The sequence below is a fragment of the Indicator indicator genome, chromosome 19 (assembly GCF_027791375.1).
Source record: "Indicator indicator isolate 239-I01 chromosome 19, UM_Iind_1.1, whole genome shotgun sequence".
NCBI classification, from domain to species: Eukaryota; Metazoa; Chordata; class Aves; order Piciformes; family Indicatoridae; genus Indicator; species Indicator indicator.
The window spans coordinates 8,380,746-8,402,444 of NC_072028.1; the positions used below are offsets into that span (position 1 = coordinate 8,380,746).

Here is a 21,699-nt window from a genome sequence, read left to right on the forward strand (position 1 = left end):
CTGTGACACTGCTCCTACCTTTCTGCACCATCCCAGTAAAAAAAAATGGTTCTTTAGTAAAGATTCTGGAAATTTAAGCTTATTTGAAAGAGGCTTCATATAATGGAGCTCCCCTCTGGAGCCCAGTGAGCTGGAAATTAATAGAGACCCTGCTTCTACCACCTCTAGTTTCGTTTTGGCTCCTCATGGACATGCTGGAAAGACAAATTCCCAGTTCTCTGGGGGGACTAGATCCCAGTGGGAGGAGGATAAAATAATAATAACTCCCTTTAAAATGGGTTTTCAACCTCTCATGGTGCCAAATCACACAGAATCACAGAATGTTAGCAGTTGGAAGGGATCTTGAAAGATCATCTAGTCAAACCTACCTCCTAGAGTAGAACCACCTAGAGCAGGTCACACAGGAACACATCCCAGTGGGTTTTGAATGTCTCCAGTGAAGGAAACTCCACAACCTCTCTGGATAGCCTGTTCCAGTGTCTTGTCACCAAACAGAGAGAGAAGCTCCACAGCCCTGCCAGTGGCTGGCAAGGAAAAATGAAACACACCCTGGGGCAGGCAGCAGGGAGGGGAATTTCTTGCAAACCAATTCCCTGTGCAAGAGCAACACCCTGGGAAGCTCATTCACTCTTGAGCAGAGTGATTTTCCCTTTTGCTGCAGGCACTGGGCTGTCGAGAAGGCTGATGTGGTATGGACAAGCTGAGCAGTGAAGCATGTGGAGCTCTTCTGGTGTAGAAAGAAGGTGAAATCAGACCAGTTTGTACCTGCTTCAAGGATTGTCTTCACACACCCAAAAGTCCTAAAGCACCACAGGTCCCACTGGTGTACAAGAGAGCAGAAAAATGAATATATTCACCTGGGACATGCCTCAAATTTGGGAGGAATTGGGCTTAGGACATATTATTTGGGCAGTGGTTGTTGTGATGCCAGGCATGGGTGATTGCTGCAGATTATAAGGAGCGTTCCTTGTGATTCCCCAAATCAAGAGGGTTGGGATTTTTTCAGGGATAAGAGCTGTTTTGGCTGTTTTGGGAATATTTGAGTCCTGGGATGACCATTTTGAGGGATGGGAAGGGACATGGCCACCTGTGCTGGTGCAAGGGATGGGATGGCAGCACTCCACAAAGGTTATCACACCTACTGCACCTCTAATCTCTGCTTATCACAGATCTTCAATGACTTCCTATTAACACCAGAAACCAACTTTCTTCTCTTTTTTTCTCCTGTACACAAGTTCCATTGTTCTGCTTCCTAAAACAGTAATGGAAGTATTAAATCCCAGTATTGACCCAGTTTGCTCCACTTCCCTCCAGCCCAGTCCACCAACAGTATTTATAGTCTTTGATCCCTTTATTTGCTCAGGGCAAAGGGTGCTACAGGCACCAACTGTGGCATAAACAGCCAAGACAAGGAGAAGCCTCCATTTTTTTTTTTCCTATGCATTGTAGCTAAGCTTTGAGTCTTTAAAACGTCATCTTTCTGGTGTTTCTCATCCATAAAATAGGAAACAGGACCTGGAAGCAGAGCAGTCAGGTCAGTCCATCCCCCCATTCCCCCCAGGAGTTCCACAAATCAGGACCAGCCATCCTCCTGGGATTAATCACTCTCCTCTTTATTAGGAGCTAGGTGAATCACCCCAAGCACTGCTACCCTCCCAGTATCCAGAAGGGCTCAAGAAGGGAATTCCTGGAAATACTTTAAGTGCATTTTTATATTTTTCAGGAGGGATTGCAGAATGGCTATTTGAGAGAAGCCAAGCCAAGATATTGATGGTAAAAAGCCAAGTTAGAGTGGAAGAGCTGAAGGTTTAAATGGAGAATTGTCATGCTGGTGGGTTGGGACCCACCTTGTTGGATGGATGTTGGGACTCCTAGCAAAGGAAGATGGTGAATCCCCACTTTTGAAACACAGTGTGTCAGCTTGGCAGAACTCTGATCTAGTTGGGGATGCCCCTGCTGGCTGCAGGGGAGTTGGACTAGATGACCTTTAAAGGTCCCTTCAAACCCAGTGCATTCTATGATTCTATGAGTTTGGGATGAAAAAAAAGGAGCATGGTGGTGCTCTTTCAGTATTAGAAAGGCTGTTGGAGAGGAACAGTGTTAAATTGGTCTGTGGGTCAGCTCAGTCCAGTCAAGCAATTGGCTTCTTCTGCAACCAGGACAGCAGGGGAAACCCAAAACTGCTCTGGCTCCTGGGATGAAGGTGGTGGGGATGGACAGGCTCTGGCCTTGCTGGATTTCCCCCCTCCCTGGGGATGGTGGGCTAAGAAAAACACCAAAGAGACATCTATCCAGGACAGGCTGGACCAGGAAAGTCCAAGCATGATGAAGGACATCTGAAGTCCCCATCCCATAGGGTGATACTGGGACTCAGCAGCACTCCCACAACCTCAAGACCTGTCCCTCCCTCTTGAGGCAGACTGCATCAGTCTCTAGCTTCACTGCCAAGGTGGCCTCTTCCCATTTTAAACTGCTTTGGCTTTCCAAGGTCTTCTTTGTCATTCCCATGTCCTGCCAGAGGAGTGCCCAGGTATTGTGCTGTTGGAGAGAGCGATGGGCTGACTGCTGCTTTGTGTGGTGGAAAAGTGCCCATGACCCACTGCAGAATGGAGAAACAGGACAGAGCAAGACGTTCTCATCTATTAACCATCTCACCCAGAGATACACAGAGAGCTAGCAGCCAAGAGGAGGGTCTGCAAGCCCTCATCCCCCTGTCCCAACCCTCAAGCTCCCAGCCGAGGCTGGCACTGGCAGTTTGCTGCCCTAAACATGACCCCCCCAGGGGCAGTTGGCAAAGGGAAGATTGAGCTTTCCAAGCCCCAGGGCCAACGGCTGCCTGCGAGAAGGCAGCTGCTTATCTGTTCATCCATCTGCTTCTGGCGGTGCCACCTGCGTGGTAGGGGAGTGGGTAGGTGGGAGCTGGGGAGTGGTGCCAGGACCAATCCCTGCTCCCCAGCTGCTGCTCCTTCTGCCTCTGCTCCTGTCCAGCCAGCAAGCACTGCAGCTCCTCCTGGTCCTTGAATGGGTTCCTGCCATAGTCACGGCGGATCCAGGCGCGGTACTGCCAGGACAAAGCCAAAAGAGGTTGCTGGGATCAGCAGGAGCTGAGACACCCTCAGCTTTGGCATAAAGCAGTGAGTTCAGCAAGGGCAATGCCTGCTGCGTCACAGCCACAGCCAGCAAGCACAAAGGTCACAGTTTCACAGGAGCTCACATGCAACCTGAGAGATATGACAGTTGCCTGCCTCAAGCAAGCCCTCCCCACACCTCCATCCTGTTCCAGATGGACCCAGAGGGCTGGCAGCATGCTCAGCTTCTCACACCGGCTGCAGCTACCACGGCAGCTTTGTTTACTTGTCATTGCCAAGGAGCTGCTGCTGTTCCTCATGTGCCCCAGTTCCCATCAGAAAAGCTTCCCCACACTTTCCCCTCGCTGTGGCAGTGTGGGGACAGGCTGCACTCACTGCCACAGGTCAGATCTTGCATGTTGATGGAGGTTAGCTTGCAGGACTTCTTGTGGTTGGGGTTGGGGGGGGGGGGGGGTTCCTCTCATCCCCCTCCATCACTGCAGCCAGATGCAAAGGATGATTCAGTGGCAGGAGCTTGTGGGTGGCCAGGGGCCAGCTGGCAGCAGGCTGAGGTCTGGAGGTGTCTGGGAAGCAAGAGATGATCCGTAGAAATGCTTCCCATTACTGCTGGGATGAGAAATGACCAGAAGGGCCCAGACTGCAACACACAACAGCTTGGGCAGGATGGGCAGCTTGGCCAGGACCTGCTGTGCCAGTTGCCCAGTGCTCAAGGGAAGCAGGCAGGGATTTGGCATCTTCCTAACTATAGAATCAGAGACTGGTTTGGGTTAGAAGGGACCTTTAAAGATCACCTACTCCAACCCCAAAGCAGTCAGCAGGGACATCTGCAACTAGATCAAGTTGCTCACAGCCCCAAACAACCCAGTTTGGAATTATTCCAAGAACAGGGCACCTAACACTTCTCTGGGCAGCCTGTAAGTAACTGGGAACCAGCTGCTCCAGCAAGCAAAATTTATTGGGATGAGTGGTAGGAGCACGCCCAGCAATACCAAACTCCTTACAAAAAGGATAAGGAGCACTTGCTGGTGCAAAGGATCCAGACAGGGACCAGTCATCAGAGCCTTGGCATGGGGCAGCACTGAAACAGGTGTGGAATGCAGCTGTGGAAACCAGAGGGAGATGGTGAGGTGCCCCTGCAACAGCTCCAGCTGCCCGGGGGTGCCATGGCAGCACCCCACGCCTGGGAGCCACCAAGCTCATGGCAAAGGAGCAGGATGCAGGAGAGTGGGATGGGCAGCTCAGCCCCATTGTGCTGGGGATGCTGCAGGCACAGGGATCTGCAAGAGAAGAATGTCTGAGAGTGACCCTAGCATCATCCCTCCCTCCTGCAACAGGGGGAAGTCAGCTCTGGCAGAGGGAATTTCCAATGGGAATATTTGAATTTCCCAAATCCCCTCTTTCAGACAGTGGGACTCACCATGGCTGCTGTGTGCTCTCTGTCTGCATTCTTTGTTTGGAGTGCACCCTGACAGTCCAGTCTGATTTTCTTGCTAGGATATAATTCCTGGGAAATGAGTCCCAAAGGAATTGGGACAGAATTTGGGAGAGGATTTGAGGCAAACATCGATGCCAGCTGTTCCTGGGGAAAACATCCCTCCCATGCAAGCCATCCAGAGGGATGAAACTTCATGAGGAGATCAGCCTGGCCAACAACACCCACCAAGGCTTGACATCCACTGAAGTTCAGCACCCACCACAGCTCAGCACCCAGTCCCCAGCCTTGGGCCTGGTTCCCACCATCCAGCAAAGGAAGAAAGGAGCTGGCAGGAGCCCGGGGGAAGCACCCAACTGCTACTGCCAGGCATTTCCCTTTAAAGCCAGAGCAAGAAGTGCTTACAACCCATTTCCTCCAGCACTGACCACTAACCCATTGCCCTCCTCCTCCTTTTTCATGGGGCCAGGAGCATCCATCCCATCTGGAATGGCACTGGGAAGGGGAAGGCAGCGTGGCCGTGGTGTGCCAGCACCATGGGGTGACAGATCCATCACCTGAATGCCCATCTGTGGGCTCTCTCTCACACATCCATGCTGCCTTCTCTGCACTCACTGACTTCCTTTTCTAGCCTTGCCCATCATCTACCACTGCTCTTGGTCCCTTCCCTCCCTCTTTATCCTTCTAGCCCAGATAAGAACCATTAGCCAGCTCAAACCCACACGGGGTTAGGGACAGCTGGGCAGCCCTGGAGAGCACCTTCCCCATTTCTGCTTCCTGGGATCCCATCTGAAGTCCCAGCTGCAGAATCAAAGAAACCAAGGGATGCTCTCCTACAGCCCTAGGGAGGACATCCAACCTGCTCCCCACAGATTTTCACCAAAAAGCAATGAAACTTTTCCTCATGAGCATCCTGCCCAGCCCTTATCTGTGTCTGCTCCCAAACAGCTGCTGGCTGCCAGGACAACAGCTTGGCCAAATGAGCAAATTTAACCTCTTTTCTATCCTCAGCAAAAACTGAAGCTCAGGTCATGATACCCTTGATCCTGTACCCTCCTTACACACATCCACCCCAAAGCCACAAAGGGAAACAAGGTGTGACCTGCCACAGCCAGGGTAAGCAAACCACCTGCTGATAAAAGGAACAAACTGTTTACACTGAGGGTGGTCAGACACAAGCCCAAGTTGCCCAAAGAGGTGGGAGATGCCCCATCCCTGAGAACATTCCAGGTCAGGTTGTCTGGGGCTCTGAGCAACCTGCTCTCTTCACCTGACTGCAGTGGGACATGGATTAGATGATTCTAAATCATCTTTGCTTCTTTGAAGCAAGGTGCAAGAATCACATGGCATCGTGTCCTGTGGGCTTCTGGTCACACAGATACACGACCATGGTGTCCACCACCCTATGGGACCTGCAGCCATCCACTTCAGCTGCCCACAGATCCCTTCCTCTTGCAAAGGTGGAGGGCACAGGGGTGGGCAGGCAGCAGGACATCATCAGTAGGGTTGGAGCATCCATCCTGGCTCCTCTTCAAAAGCAGCTGCAGGTGAGTAATGGCAGAGCAGTCCCTGCTTGCAGCACCCAGCCTTGGCCACTGGTGCTGTGGAAGCAGCCTTCCACCCATGTCCATCTACAGCTTCCCTCCCCATATCACAGCAGGGAACACAGGAATGGTTGAAGGAAAAGGCAGCTCTTCCCAAATCCCCAGGCTCAGACAAACACAGCCAAGTGCCTCCGCCCTTGGCTCTGCTTTGGCTATGTTCAGGAAAATGCTTTGCAAAGCCCTCAGAGAAATTTGAGGTGATGAAAAAGCATCTAAGGGAAAGAGAGGAAAGTTTGGTGCCTGCTGATCCCAACCTGGGTATTGTAGGGCAGGAGGAATGTCTCCAGTGGAGCAGGGGCACACAGCAAACCCCACATCAGAGGCTGTGCTGGGACACAGCCAGAGCGTGGGAAGGGCTGGGGAGAGCTGCCCTGGCCAGGGGAAGTCCCTCAGGGAATCTCCAGCACTGTGGGTGTTTTGTAATCCCTTGGACTACTTTTCACTCCTCTGTGGCTCTTTTTGCTAACGGGGCAGGGCTGATCCTTCATGTGACAGCACTTGCCTGTCCCTCCAGCAGCCAGAGAAGGGAACTGAGTGATGGGGAAGGGGCTGACGTTTGGGTCAACATCACATGCTGTCCCTGTCTCTTTTCTGGGAGTAAAGAAATCCTCTTGAAGGGCTCAGCACAGCCAGAGGGACCACCAGGTCCCTGACACCATTCGCCATGGGGTTGTGTCAAGATGCTCGTGGCTGCAGTTGATTGGAGGAGCTTCATTTGGGGGCTTCACCTCCAGGGACAGGACCAAGTTTAGGGATGACATGGGCTGCAAGATGCCTTGTACACCTTGAGTTGTGGGTTAGGCTTTTCTGGCAGAGGTCCAGCTGCTCCATGTGGCCTTCTGGGACAGTTTCAGATCCTGATCCTTTGCTGCAGACCCCAGGGCTGGGTGAAGGAGCAGGGTCCAACATGGGAGGCTGGCGAGCAGCTGGGACCTGGGTGGGAGCTGTGCTTTTAAAGGCCTCTGCCTTTGCTTTCAAAGGCTTTCTGGGTCAAAAGTGCAGCTCTGACCTCTGCAACATTCCTCTTCCTGTTCAACATGCTGCTGTCACTCCCAGCTGCCAACATCCAGCTCAGCTACATCATCCCTTCTTGGTACAGGATGGGAACCCACCCAGTCTGGACTTCTGCTCTCCTAAGACCTGCTGCTCTGCATTGTTTGGAGGAGGAAAGAGGAGAATTTCTCCATCAACACTTGCTTCTGTCTTCTGCCTACCTCTAGGCTGAGGTGGGCAGCCCTGCAGAGAAGGGAGATGCTGTTTGATGAGGTGCTTGACACGGGCCAGCAATGTGCACTGGCAGCCCAAAAAGCCAACTGTGTCTTGGGCTACATCAAAAGAAGTGTGGGCAACAGGTCAAGGGAGGTGATTCTGACCCTCTGCTCTTGTGAAACCTCATCTGGAGTACTCTGTCCAGCTCTGAAGCCCCCAGCACAAGAAGGACATGGATCTGCTGGAGAGGATCCAGAGGAGAGCTACAAAGGTGGTAAGAGCCTGAGGACTGCCTGAAGGAGTTGGGTCTGTTTAGCCAGGAGAAGAGAAGGCTCTGGAGAGATCTTATAGTGGACTTCCAGTACCTGAAGGGAGAGTACCTACAGGAGAGCTGGAGAGGGGCTTTTATAAGGGCATGTGGTGATAGGATGGCAGGTGGTGGTTTTAAATTGGAGCAGGGCAGGTTTAGATGGGACATTAGAAGTAGGTTACTATGAGGATGGTAAAACACTGGAATGGGTTCCCCAAAGAAGCTGTGGATGTCTCATCCCTGAATGTGTTTAAGACAAGGCTGGATGAGGTGTTGAGCAACCTGGTCTAGTAGGAGGTGTCCCTGCTCATGGCAGGAGGATTGGAAATAGAGGATCTTTAAGGTACCTTCCAACACAAGCCATTCTATCATTCTGTGATGACTTGATGTCAGAGCAAGCCCAGCTGGATCCAGGCATGCCCAGACATCTAGAGACCTCTCCTAAAAGCTTTCCTCTTTTTCCTCTCACACTTTTCACCTCCAGCTCCCACTGCATTCCCTGGAGCCATCCTAACACCCTCCCTGAGGCTTCTGGAGCACCTACTACTCACCCATCCCTCCTGCTACGTCCTAACTGAGCTCTCAAGTGAAGTGCTGGGGCTTTAAAGAGCTTCTTTTAAGAGCAGCCTCAGATTATCCAGGCACTTTTTTTTTTTCTTTAACTATTTGGTTTGGTTTGGTTTAGTTTTTGTGTTTTTTTTTTTTTTTTTGGCATGCAAACCCCAAAATCCCCAGGCAATAAATAGCCTGCACAAAGCCACCTCAGGCGAGCAGCTGGTCCCTGCAGAGAGCTGCATGCAAAAGAGCTGTGCATGCTTGCAACCCCCAACCACCCCCACCACCACCACACACACATCTCTAAGGGTATGTCTACGTGGGATGTACCTCCTGCAGCAAGGTCACCTCATACTCCTGCAGCTGCTGCTGGAAGCCAAAGTTGGGGCTGATGTAGGAGCGCACAGCCTTGGTGGCAGCCAGGCAGCTCTCCCAGCTGAGCTCTGTCACCGTCATGAGGTAAGCCACCAGGATGGTGGTGCTGCGTGAGACCCCAGCCAGGCTGGCATGGTGGGAAAGAGCAGTCTCAGGGACAGGTATTCCCACTGTGGAGGCTGGTGAGACCTCACTGCAAGGGACACCCGTGGGATGCAGCTCATGAGGAGTGGCTGAGGGAACTGGGGTTGTTCAGCCTGGAGAAAAGGAGGCTGAGGGGACACCTTTTGGCTCTTCCCAACTCCCTGAAAGGAGGGTGGAGCCAGGTAGGGGTCAATATTTCTTCCAAGGAACAAGTGATAGGGCAAGAGGAAACGGCCTTAAGTTGCACCAGGAGTGGTTTAGGTTGGACATGAGGAACAATTTCTTCCCTGAGAGAGTTGTCAGACACTGGCCCTCGCTGCCCAGGGCAGTGCAGTGGTGTAGTCTCCATCCCTGGGGAGACTGAAAAGCCATGGAGATGTGGTGCTGAGGGACATGATTTAGTGGTGACCTGGCAGTGCTGGGTGAATGGTTTGACCTGATGATCTTGAAGGTCTTCCAACCCAAACAATTCTATGATTCATGATTCCACAGGCACTCCCTCTCACTCAGGTGCTAGTGGGATTCACCAGCCATGGACTGGCTGGGCATAAGGAGCTACATGGCCATAGGTCACCACTAGTAGCCCCAGGCAGGTGGCTTTCCCCTGTCCCACCCCCCTGGATGTTCCAAGTTTTCAGTGCACAGACCACCCATTCCCATGGATCTTGGCAGGGCCAAGGACACTTTTTTGGAGCCAATCCCCCCATCCCAGAGGGGAACCAAGAGACACAGGGTGGTGACAGCAGCTCCTACCAATGGACGAGGCAGCCTCCCCCACCGAGCCGACACTCGTGGATGAACTTGATGCACTCCTTAAAATGCTGCAGCCTGCAAGGAGAGAGGCAGAGAAGTGAGGATGGGCACCTGGCCACACCAGTAACACTTGTGTCTCCCTCCTCCAAAGGACTTCCCACCATCCTGGAGTGGAATGAGAGCACAGATCCTTGCCCTGTCAGGAGAAGGCAGAAGGGCTGATATTCAGCTGCCAGGAAGGACAGGACCTGGGAGACTTTCCAAGAGATTTCCTGTTTCCCAGTGGGTCAGGAAAGGGGTGATGACATGAATCAAACCAGCTCAGGGAGACAGCATCCAGGGACCTTGAGCCACATCCTTGCTTCAGAAGTTCTCCTGAGCCATCAGCCCTAGTTCCCAAGCAATGCCAAAACCACTCCGTTCCCTCGAAGGGAGAGATGCTGGTGGGGGAGAAAGTAAGGACAAAGTCCAAAAAATGGTACAACTCTCTTCCCTTCCTCATCTCCAGCAGCCTCTCCAGCCCCTTCCCACTCCAGGGAGGGCACAACAAGATGCCCGTGTCAAAGAGGTAGGACTGCCAGGAACAACACAGGCTGTCCTGCATTCTTCAAAGCATAACAAGGCAGAGAGATCATGTTAACCATAAACTAGTGAGTTTTGCAGCAAAAGGAGTCAGGGCTTTCTGGAAGCTCAGCTGCAACACACTTTGGTGCTTCTCCTCTTCTGACCTGGATGCTCAGCACTCTGAGTAGCACCCACCTCTTTGAAAGCATGGAGACCTAGAAACCAGGATAAATAATTCCATATGTGCTGGGAAGATAGATCATGGGAGAGTTGTGCAGGCTCTGGTGAGACCCATCGCTCCCTCTCATCACTGCACAGGAAGCTGAAAGCTGCAGCTGATCCCTCCTGAAGAAGCAGCCATCTCCAAGAGCCCACACTGAGCCAGATATTCATGTCAGCATGGGTTTGCACTCAACATTGCCCATCCCTGCTCATCCTTGCAGTCCCACCAAACCCTGGGACAGTTTTGAGGCAGAAAACCTGCTGCTGGATAACCCGGGCTGCTGGTGGACTCCCTGGCCACACAGCCCTCGGCTTTTTTGGGAGGAGGAGGAGGAGGAGGAGTCCCTTTGGCACAGCTGATCCAGAGCTGCCCAGCAGCCAGTGCAAGAGGCAGCATCACCTCTGCCCCAGCGCTGGTGTCCAACTTCCCCTGCCTCCACGTGATGGGGTGGGTGTGCATCTGAACAGCCTTCCTTCTTTCTCAGAAGCCAAGCTATGAGCTACTACATGAGCCATGAGCTACTACAGAGTTGTTCCCCTCATCCAGGGCTCACTCCCAGCTGGCTTCTCTGCAAGCACAGGGCAGAATCCTCCCAAACCTCCCCCATCCCCCATGGAAGGGGATCGTTTTCACCTTTGCCTAGGATGAGGATGGAAGGGGATGCTGCTCATCACCCTTCCTTGGAATGGCAAGACTCAGGTGCCTTCTAAGACACCAGTTAAGGATGTACTCAGAAATAGCAGAGGGTTCTGCTGCCTTGGAAGAGAAGTGGAGGAGTCTTTGAAGATGTGATCGTACTAAGAATATCGAACCTCTCAGCCCTAGAAGGAGATAGAATCTCAACATGCTTTTCTATCTGAGATGACTCTAAGATCATTGAGTCCAACCATTCTCTATCTCTACCAGGTCTGGTGCTAAACCTTGTCCCTCAGCACCACATCTCTGCTTCTTTTAAACCTCCAAGGACAGGGATTCAGCCACCTCCCTGGGATGGTAGTCAGTCCATCACTCCTCATAGGCTACAAATGTGCCTCCTCCTCAACCATCACAACAAACAGAGCATCCCATTGAGGGGAGGGGCTTTCCCTCCCTAAAGTTTGTCCCAGGGGATTTTTCCTCATCCTCCTCACCTTCGCAAAGCAGGCAACATCTCCCAGGGCCTGCACATGTTGCCTACCCAGAGTCAAGCTCTCCAGATCTTCAGCCCCTTGGCTGGGACCAGGGAGGAAACACTTTGCTTGCAAGAACACAATGCTCTCACATCTAGGTCCCTTGGCACACTTCATACCAGCCTCTAGCCCACACAACACTGCTCCTCCCAACCCATCCTGGAGTGAGGTGAGCATTTTGGCTGCTTCATCCACCCTCACACACTTCATGGTTTGTTTTTCCCCCCCTCCCCCAGGCAGCCAACCAGAGGAAAGGTCTCCCCATAATTTTCTCCATCCAGGAACCGTGGGATAGAGGCATGGAGCTTGGTAACACTGAGAGCCACTGAGGTCTTGTGCCCCAGCAGCACAAGAAGTTCATGAGGATTGTGAAATCCAAGGCAAAAACTGACAAGCAGAAAATAGTTCCTTGAACACATCTTCCTTCCGACAGCCAGCCTTATCTTTCCCCCCTCCATCCCCCCCTTCTTTTCTTCTTTTTTTTTTCCTTTTGACAAAAATGCCACAAATGCAAAGAACTGAGAGGAGAAAAAAAAAAACAGTCAAAAAAACCCAGCTCTTGCTGAGGCAGGGCTTTCTTGTAAAGCTTCTTTTTCCGCTCAGCGGGAGCATGAGCAAGCAGAATCACACCCCCGGGCAGGGCTGCTCCCAGGGATGCTGGAAAACCTCCACAGGGCTCAGTCCAGCCACTGTGTGGGAAGTTTTGATCCTTTCTAGGGTTTGATGGGTGAGAAAAATCCCAGCATGGTGGCGTTGGCAGGGATCTCTGGAGGGCATCTAGTCCAACCGCCCTGCTAAAGCAGGGTCACCTGCAGCAGCTTGCCCAGGATAGCAGTATCCAGGCAGGTTTGGAACCTCTCCACCTCTCCAGAGAAGGAGACTTCACAACCTCTCTGAGCAGCCTGCTCCAGGGTTCCAGCACCCTCACAGCAAAGCAGTTTCTCTTAGTGTTCAGATGGAACTTCCTGGGTTCCAGTCTGTGCCCGTTGCCCCTTGCCCCATCACTGGGCATCACTGGAAAGAGCCTGGCCCCATCATCCTGCCCTTCACCCTTTATCTTTTGCTGAGCATTGAGCAGATCCCCTCTCAGGCTGCTCTTGTCCAGAATAGACAGCCCCAGGTCTCTCAGCCTTTCCTCCTCATAGAGATGCTCCAGTCCCCCCAGCATCTTCAGAGCCCCTGCTGGGCTCTCTCCAGTCTCTCTGGAACTGGAGAGCACAAAACTGGACACAGTTCTCCACATGGGGCCTCACTGGGGCAGAACCTCCCTTAAACTGCTGGCCACACTCTTCTTCATGCACCCTGTTGCTGCAGAGAAGCTTGTTTTGGCCTGGGCACCTGAAAGTCAAAGGGAGCTGAGCAATGCTGACTCTTGATTTACTCCCTGCACCTTTTCCCTGGATGCTCCTCAGCCCCATCATGCTCCCCGGGTGGCACAAGGGACCACCAAGGCACAAAAGCAGTCCCCAGGAGTCTGAGCCAGCTCAGAGAAGGCTCTGCACCTTCCAACACTGAGGTCAGCTAGCTGGAAGATATGATCAGAGACTCCTGAGTTCTTCAAGCTGTTTGCATGAGCCAGGGTGGCCTGGAGGCAGGGCAGGCTGGAGAGCTCACCATGGAGTTGCCTCAGTCACCTTTTTTCTGGTTGCAATGGATGGTTTATGGAGTCCCATCACCCAGAGCAGCAGCAGCAGGCTGCTGCAACCACCCCCCTCCCAGTGACAGCAGTGCCTGCACCCATCACACCCCAGCACCACATCCCATCAAGTCTGGGCCTTCCTTGCAGCACCTCTCACCACCATCTCAAGAACATCCTTGAAGGACTTAAAAATATCTAAGCTTGTGGGGGGGGAAGGAATTTGATTTTAACAAATGTTTTATTTCTCTTTCCAAGGAGAACATCTGGAAGACCAACACAATTTGTTGCTTTTCTAACCCAATTAAAAAGGGACCAATTTTCAGCCCTGCCCAGCAGCATAATTCTGCATCTGATGGGAAAAGAACATTCATTGAGCACAAACACACAAACAAACAGATTTTAAGCCCTACAAATGCCATTTATGAGGTGAGAATGAGCCACAGCTTCTCCCAAGCCTCTCAGGGACGTGGAGTTTCCACAGCGTGAATGGCCTAAACTTCATCCTGCAGAACCTAAGCTTTTATTGACCAACAACTACCAACACAAGATGCTGGGACACCAAAGGATGGCAAATGACTTACAGGTTTTGGCTTGATGAATCTGAGGCTGAGATACAGAGATAGGTCATGTCCTGCAAGACAAGGATGATCACAGTAATAAGATACCTCCATGAAACCCAAAATCTCCCATTCCTCTCCTTTCCCTCTCCCCAGCTGACCCTTTGGTGAAGGGAAAGCCACAATCCACTTTTGAATCCCATGCTGGGTTCACATCCATCCCACTTTGGGTTATTTTCCCCTTAATTCCCAGTGCAGAGGCCAGGCTGTGGGGAATGATGCTCAGGACCTCCCCAAAAATTAGCCACCCCTTTCCTGGGGTCCCAAGCAGCAAGTCCTGGCAGGAAGATGTGTGACAACAGGCACTGATGAAGTCACTCTCATCAATGAGTTGTTTCCTCCTGGACACAATATGTCATCCTGCTGCAAGTTGGCATAGGGCAGATTACTTTCCTTTCTCTAAAACGTTGCTTCCTTGATCCTCCCTCTTCTGAGCTAAAATTAGATCCTCTTAATTTCATTTTTTCTTTTTTTTTTTTTGGTTTGGTTTGAGATTTTTTTCCTCAGTGAAATGGGTGGAAATCCTGCCAGTCAGAGTTGAAATCCAGCACCAGGGACTGCCCCACCTCCACCAGCTCCCCTATGGCATCGCTGCTGTCAAAAGTTCCCCCCTGGACTGATGACGCCCAAGCCCGTGGTCCACCCTTTTCCACTCCAGCTCAGGACAAACCAGGGGGCTGGGAAAAGTCCATTATTTAAGAAGGGAATGGGCAGATTGGGATGGCCACAGGGATATTCCCATTCTGGAAAGACCCACATTGTGTGGATGAGTGCAGATGGGTTTTCCCATGCATCACCTCTCCTTGCCATCCATCCTCCTCAGTTCCTCTTTGTCATCCTGCAGCCTCTCGTGGGATGGGGACAAGGTGCTGCAGCCATTGGCACTTGCCAGCTCCCCATGGCGTGCCAGCCAGCTGCTCCCCACTTGGAGAAGCTGCAAAAGCTGTGGCAGAGGGGGAAATGGAGCCAGCAGGTTCCTCATCCACATCCCCAACCAAACCACGGCTCCCTGACATGCAAGGGATGTTTGAAGGGGACCTTGCACCAGGCAAGGGCACTGTGACCAGTAAACAAACACCAGCAGGCTTTGTGGGATGAGCCATGATGGGCTGTGGCTTCCCAAAATCCGGCTGCACCTTGTCATGCCTGCCAACAGCTCGGCCTCCCCACGGCAAGGAGAAGCAGCGTGCCAGCAAAGCCACCGTGTCAACCACTGGAGCAGCCAAAGTCACCTCACTCCTCCCCAAGCCCTTACTCACACTCTGATCCTGGATTAACTGCCAGGCTCCCAGCAGCTTCCACTTCCCCACAGACCCAGGTGCCCCCATCCCAGCTCGGGGATCTGGGCCATGCATGGGAAGGGTGCTGGGGTTTGTGGTTCCCAGCCCAGGGCTGTGATTGACACATTGCTCAACCCACCATGCCTTTCCGGTTCCCCTTTCCACCAGCCCCGAGGCTTGCTCCGTGTTGTAAGCTCACTGTGTGGTTTGCTACCCGTCTGGCCGTGCCTCAAATCATTCCAGCCCCAGCTGCTGCCCCTTCTCCAGCCAGCAGCCGTTTCTCTGCACCAGTTTTATGCAGCCTCCTTCCTTCTCCACGTTACTCAACATCTTAGTGGGGAAGAGGCTCAGTTTGGTGCTGCCCTGACCATCATAGACCCAAAGAATGAGGGGTCCAAGCAGCCCCCTTCATCTCCTGCAGCATCCTGGGATTTGGGAGTTGGGAGTGGATCCAATGCAAGCTGCATGTGGCCATTGACTGCAAGATGGACAGTGTGATCTGGGTCTACTCTTCAGTGGGTTAAGAGCTCTCTGGATGGTTGTGCCCCAAAAGTTATGTGCATGGGGTTAAATGCCATTGGTGGCCAGTCGTAAGTGGGGTTCCCCAGGGCTCAGTACTGGGGCCTGTCCTCTTTAATACCTGGATGAGGATGAGTGAGGCAGCCTCAGAGAACTTGCAGTTGACAGCAAGTTAGGCAGGAATATTGATCTGCTAGAGAGTAAAGAGGATTTACAGAAGGATCTGGGCAAGCTGAACAGATAGGCTAAGGTCAGTGGGATGAGGTTCAACAAGGCCAGGTTCCAGGTCCTGCAACTAGGTCACAACAACCCCATGCAAAGCTCCAGGCTTGGGGCAGAGCAGCTGGAAAGTGCCAGGTGGAAAAGGACCTGGGGGTGTTTGTCAACAGCAGCTGAAAATGAGGCACTTCATGCCCAGGTGGCCAAGAAGGCCAACAGTAACCTGGCTTGGAACAGCAATAGTGTCACCAGCAGGACCAGAGCAATGACTGTCCTGGATTGCTCACCCCAAGAGAGGCACTGAGGTGCTGGACCATGTCCAGAGAAAGGCACCAAAGCTGGTGAAGGGTCTGGAGAACAAGTCTGGTGAGGAGCAGCTGAGGGCACTGGGGCTGTTCAGCCTGGAGAAAAGGAGACTGAGGGGAGATCTTCTGTCTCTCTACAGCTCCCTGACAGGAGGTTGCAGCCAGGTGGCAATTGGTCTCTTCCCCCAAGGGAAAAGAGACAGAACAAGAAGAAACAACCTCATGTTGCTCCAGCAGAGGTTTAGGTTGGACATGAGGAACAATTTCTTCCCTAAAACGGTTGTCAAGCCCTGGATCAGGCAGCACAGAGCAATGGTGGAGTCCCTATCCCTGGAGGGGTTTCAAAGCCATGGAGATGTGGTGCTGAGGGACATGGCTTGGTGGTGGCCTGGCAGTGCTGAGTTAACTGTTGGACCCAAGGATCTTAAGGTCTTTTCCAACCAAAATGATCCCATCATTCCATGATTCTGTCTCAATATGGGGATGTTCCTCCTATTGCAGACTCCCCCAGAGTCCACACAGGCAGGATTTGTGCCCAAAAGTCCTGACCAGCACCTCTGCCATCACTCCACCAGGCAGCTCTCTCCTGCCTCAGTTTCCCCCACCCACAGCAGAAGGGTTTGCAGGCAGGGGTAGGACAGGACAGGCAGAGCCAGGGTGGGCTGGGAATCCTGTCCTGGAGCTGGGGGGCTTGCTCCGGAACCCTCTGAGCCCTGACCCCAGTGCCCGTCAGGGCTGGATGTGGCCCTGGCACTGCCATCCGCGGGACACTGTCGCCCTCTTGTGGTTCTCCCCGCAGCAGCACCGAGCACCCCACCGGGTCCCGGCCTCGGCAGCGCTGTGGTTGCTTCGCCCTAAAAAGAAACTGAGGAGGTGATCGTGACCCTCCAAAACCCCACTGCCCTCTGTGCCATAAGCCAGAGCTGAGCACCTTTGTGTGCGTGGGGCAAACTGGTACAAATCTGGCGTTATCATAGAATCACAGACTGGGTTGGGTTGGAAGGGACCTTTCAAGGTCATCTAGTCCAACCACCCTGCAGTCAGCAGGGACATCTGCAACTACAGCAGGTTGCTCAGAGCCCCAAACAACCTGACCTGGAACGGTTCCGGGGACAGGGCATCTCCCACCTCTCTGGGCAACCTGGGCCAGGGTTTCACCACCCTCAGTGGAAAAAAATTCTTCTTGCTGCTGAAGAACTCCAACTCTCAGCCTGTCCTCACAGCAGAGGCGTTCCAGCCCTTGTACCATTGCTGTGGTGTCCTCTGGACCTGCTCCAATAGGTCCATGTCTCTCCTGTACTGAGGATTCTGGAGCTGGACCCCACACTGTGAGTACTCCAGCATTGCTTCTCCCCTCTCTGCATCACACCAGGAGAAGACCATGCGTGTCCTAGCTCCATCTTCACAGCTCCAGGGGGTCCTCCAGCCCCTCCCTACTCAGACACTCACCTCCAGCACTGGCTTGGCACTGTTGTGGACAGAGAGGATGTGAGTCACCCCATTCTTGAGCAGGTTCTCCCGGTCCTCAGAGTCTGGAAGCAGAAGCAGCATGTGGAATCAGCTGCTCTCCTGACAGCTCTGCCTAGCCAACACTTATCAGCAACCCACATTCATTGCCAACCAGCCTCTGGACCCCACTGCCAACCCCTTCCCACCTCATGTCACCCTGCACAATGCAGGAAGGGGGACCATGCTTGGCCATGTCAGTCTCTTTTACCCAGTGACATGACAAGAGGAAAGAGCCTCAAATTGCACCAGGGGAGGTTTAGATTGGACAGAAGGGAAAATTTCTTTCCCTTGAGGGTTGTCAAGGCCTGGATCAGGCTGCCAGGGCAATGGTGGAGTCCCCATCCCTGGAGGGATTGGAAAGCGGTGTAGATGTGGTGCTGAGGGACATGGTTTGGAGTGCTGGCAGTGCTGAATTAATGGTTGGACTTGATCTTGGAGGTTTTTTCCAACCCAAACAATTCCACAATTCTGTGATGCCTCAAAGCCAAATCCTCCTGAAAACACCCCCAAATCAGAAATGAAACTGCTAACTTGGCAAAGGATGTTGTATCCTTGCTGTTTGGTGAAACCCAAGCTTCTCACAGGCTCAGAGGTCCCCGTGTGAAAGCCAGGCATTGGCTTGCTCTAAATATTGTCTCAGCAAACACAGGGGAGGTTTCCAGCTGTGCCAGAGGTTGGAGCTCCAGCATGGCTGCTGACAGTCCCCATGGATGTCCTTTTCCTGGGGTAGAGCTGCACTGCGTAACTTGGGGATGTGGCTTTGGATCTCCAGGAGATGCAGCTTTGGATCTCCAGGAGATGCTAAGGTGCACAGCTGGGAGCAGGCAGAAGGTCCTCTCAAGGAGAGGGGCTGCCCAGGGATTCCACAAGGATGTGGAGGTGAAGCAGGGAAAGAACTCACCACGGATATTCCCAAGATAGAGGCCTTTGACAACCTGGGAGGTGACAGAAAGGAGAGAGATTTCAGAGAGCAGCAGGCACCACGTGCATCCAGCATGGCAGGAGCACCAAGCAGTGTGGTGGTCCCAGCCTCTGCCACCAAACTCCCCAGGCACTGACAAACCAGGCACCTCAGGAGCAAACCCATAAATGAAAGGGAGTTGTGTTTGCTCCCATTGCTCTGTGAAAGGCACTGCTGAGAGGTAGATTACCCAAACAGCTCAGCCCACCCCAGCCTCCTCCTTCAAGGGAAGGCTCCAACGGGGACCCTTCCACCTCCTGGAAGCAGATCAACCCTGCTGCAGCTTGGGTTTGTTTTGCTGTTCTATAGCAACCACCTCCAGCAAACAGTTTCAAAGGTTGCCTCTGCCAGCAGCAGAGCAACAGGCAGAGGCACAGGCTATTTATAAGCCTTTTCTGGCCAGGATACTGCAGTAAGTACCATCAGATATGCAAATTCAGTCTCCAACTCGCTGCTGCAGGATTAGGAAGGAGAAAAAGAGGCAGCTCAGAGGATTTATGGGCTGTAAGAGCCCAGCAGAGCTCTTTCCAGGGGCACAGAAAGGAAGAGCTGATTATCAGTTGGACTTGCTTGCACCCATCTGGCAGAAGACACCTGGTTTCAGAGGCCCTAGAAGGGGTTTCAACAGCACTGAGTCACATCCAGCCCACCTTTATCACTCAGCTGAACCCCAGCCTGCTCCTGGGGTGCAAACACCTGGATTCAACAAACATCTGTGCCCAGCACAAGCTGTTACCACTAAAAGAGTGATGCCAGAGCCTGTGTCTCATCAAGGCAAAGCTGAATCCTGCACCACAAATGTATTTGCACCAACCCAGTCCCTATCAAAGGGTTCCCCCAGAGCATTTGGTGGCTCTGAGGAGGCTGTAAAAGCCACTTTGAAGATTGGGGTGTTATTTGCAGGGGGTGAAACCTCAGTGTTAAATCACACCAGAGCTGTGCAGAGAAAGTTTGCTCTGCTCTGATCTCTCTGTTGTTGTCCCAGAGTCTAATTTTAAGCTGGAGGACACAAATACTGAGTGGTTATTTAAGGACAGAGCAGAAATCAATCCCCTCTGCCAGCCCTGGAGTTCAGCTGAGCACAAAGCAGCAGCAAAGCCTCACATCCCCCCTTCACGAGGCACAGACACATCCCAAGGGTGGCAAGAGGAGGACATTTCCCCACAGGGACCCCTGTCAGCCCTGAGGACACTAATGCCACAGACTTAATAACCCCAGGGGTGAGCATCTGAAGCCAGTTGTCACCTTTCTGACATCTGCAGGCACTCAGCTCATTGCCTCAGATATAAACCCAGGGATCACTGCCCTCTCTCAATTCCTTTCTTTGAAGTTTCAAAGAGGAATGAGAAAAAGAAGATGCAAATGGTTGTACTTAGGACATTGTGGTGGCTTGGGAATGAGCATCCCCCCTGGGCTGCAGGAGAAAGGTCTCCAGCCCAGGGAGAACATACTGACCAACATCCCCCAGTACCTTGCTCATTCCAGTCCCCATGGTATTTTTCTTCTCCCCAGGATGAGGGTTGAGGTGGCTTCTCAGTACCCAAAGCTATCTGTAAATAAACACCCAGAAAGCTCAGACAGGAGGGTGAGATCTGGTGCCCCTCCAACCACACATCCCTCTGCCAAAAGCAGGACAAAGAGGGAAAATGTGCCAGCAGGGGAGCATACAGAGCCCCAGCAAACTCAGCTCACTTACCAGCTGTAGGCTGCTCTGGCTGGTCCCTGTCAGGGGAAAGGGATCGAGGAGAGTGGCTGCTGCTGGGCAGAGAAGGATGAAATAAGGATCAGGGCCATGGTGAGGCTCAGGTTTCTTTCCCAGGCTCCCTGGGACTTTCACAGCCGTTTGGGGAGGGTGATGAGGAGGCCATTTCTGGGAGGAATGACTCTCTTGTCCCAGTGATGCTCACCAAGCTTCAGCCCAGGTTGCTGCAGGCTGGTCCGAGCCCCGCACCCCACAGGATTTCTCCCTTGATCTTGTCAATTCCTCCCAGTCCGAAGGAGGAGAGTGGAATTCAGAGCAAGGCACTTACCTTGGACACTAGAGCATGCCAGGAGCAATGTGCAGCTAATGGAGCACAGAGGATAAGCCCACCTGCTTCTCCCTCCAGGGAGGTAAGAGGAGCTGTAAAGCAGCTCTGTGATTCCAGCACACGCTTCCAAACATCAGTTTTCAAAGCAGATACACCCAGCAGCTCACCACTGCCCTCCCAGCTCAGCCTCATCAGCCTGCCAGAGGCAGGAGCTGTACAAACAGCAGAGAACAGCAAACCAGGAGTGTAGTGAAACCCCCTCAGCCTGTGATCTCATCACCCTTGTGAGCACCCTTCTCATTTTACCTAAGGGATGTTGCAGGAAGCTGAGCTCATCCCTTAACTCCCACCAGATCATCTCACCCTAAAAACCTTCCCCAGATTTCTCTGACTGGAAGGGAATGGCTGGCCCAGCCCCCAGCACAGCAGCTGTCAAGAATGGCTGAGAGCCTTCCATGGCTGCTAAACACAGGTGTGGATTTAAAACCCTGACAGTCCTGTAATGAGGAAAAGAGCAAACTGAAGCTGAAGCTTGTTTTAGCCTGGTGCCTTTTTTAAACCAAAGGCAAAAGTCTGCCTGCAGAAAGCCAAGGTGACCCAAACCAGATTAGCTGTAGGGAGAAATTTGGCAGTGACCCAGCAAAGGCACCAGCTTTTGTAGCTCAGGCTCTGAAAACGTTAAGCCATAACCAGAACTTACAGAATCATGGAATCAGCTTGGTTAGAAGAGACCTTTAAGATCATCAGGTTCAACTGTTACACCAGCACTGCCAGATCACCACCAAACCATGTCCTTCAGCACATCTCCATGGCTTTGCAATCCCTCCAGGGATGGGGACTCCACCACCACCACCCTGGGCAGCCTGGGCCAGGACTTAGCAAGCCTCAAGTGAAATTGTTCCTCATGTCCAACCTAAACCTCTGCTGGTGCAACTCAAGGCTGCTTCCTCTTGTTCTGTCTCTTTTTCCCTGGGAGAAGAGACCAACCCCCAGCTGGCTCCAACCTCCTTTCAGGGAATTAGAAGTAGCTAGGTCAATCCTCAGCCTCCTTTTCTCCAGGCTGAACAAATCCCCTTCCCTCAGCTGCTCCTCACAAGACCTGTTCTCCAGCCCCCTGCATTTCATAAAAGCTCTAAATGCAGCATTTTTTCCTTACCCCAGCTGCAGTGATCTCCTCCAAACACTATCACAGG

General features: G+C 52.6%; 1 protein-coding gene across 1 annotated transcript; it reads right to left on the minus strand.

Annotated features, from left to right (window-relative positions):
• Positions 1-2,643: 2,643 nt before the first annotated feature.
• LOC128973467 (dual specificity protein phosphatase 22-A-like) lies at positions 2,644-20,217 on the minus strand. The gene is made up of 8 exons (XM_054389793.1): positions 20,173-20,217; positions 19,948-20,026; positions 18,417-18,450; positions 17,456-17,538; positions 13,648-13,697; positions 9,472-9,546; positions 8,530-8,701; positions 2,644-3,061 (listed from the first exon to the last, which is right to left on the minus strand). The coding sequence occupies exons 2-8, from the start codon at positions 19,966-19,968 to the stop codon at positions 2,855-2,857; spliced, it is 642 nt and encodes a 213-aa protein (XP_054245768.1). The 5' UTR covers positions 19,969-20,026; positions 20,173-20,217; the 3' UTR covers positions 2,644-2,854.
• Positions 20,218-21,699: the final 1,482 nt, after the last annotated feature.

Bases quoted from the DNA above. Each gene is read 5' to 3' on its own strand.
- LOC128973467 (XM_054389793.1), bottom strand. From the start codon at position 19,968: ATGGGGACTGGAATGAGCAAG. The intron at 17,539-18,416 runs GTGAGTTCTTTC...TTCTGCTTCCAG, and splicing joins CTATCTTGGGAATATCCGTG to ACTCTGAGGACCGGGAGAAC. The intron at 13,698-17,455 runs GTGAGTGTCTGA...CTTGTCTTGCAG, and splicing joins GTGCCAAGCCAGTGCTGGAG to GACATGACCTATCTCTGTAT.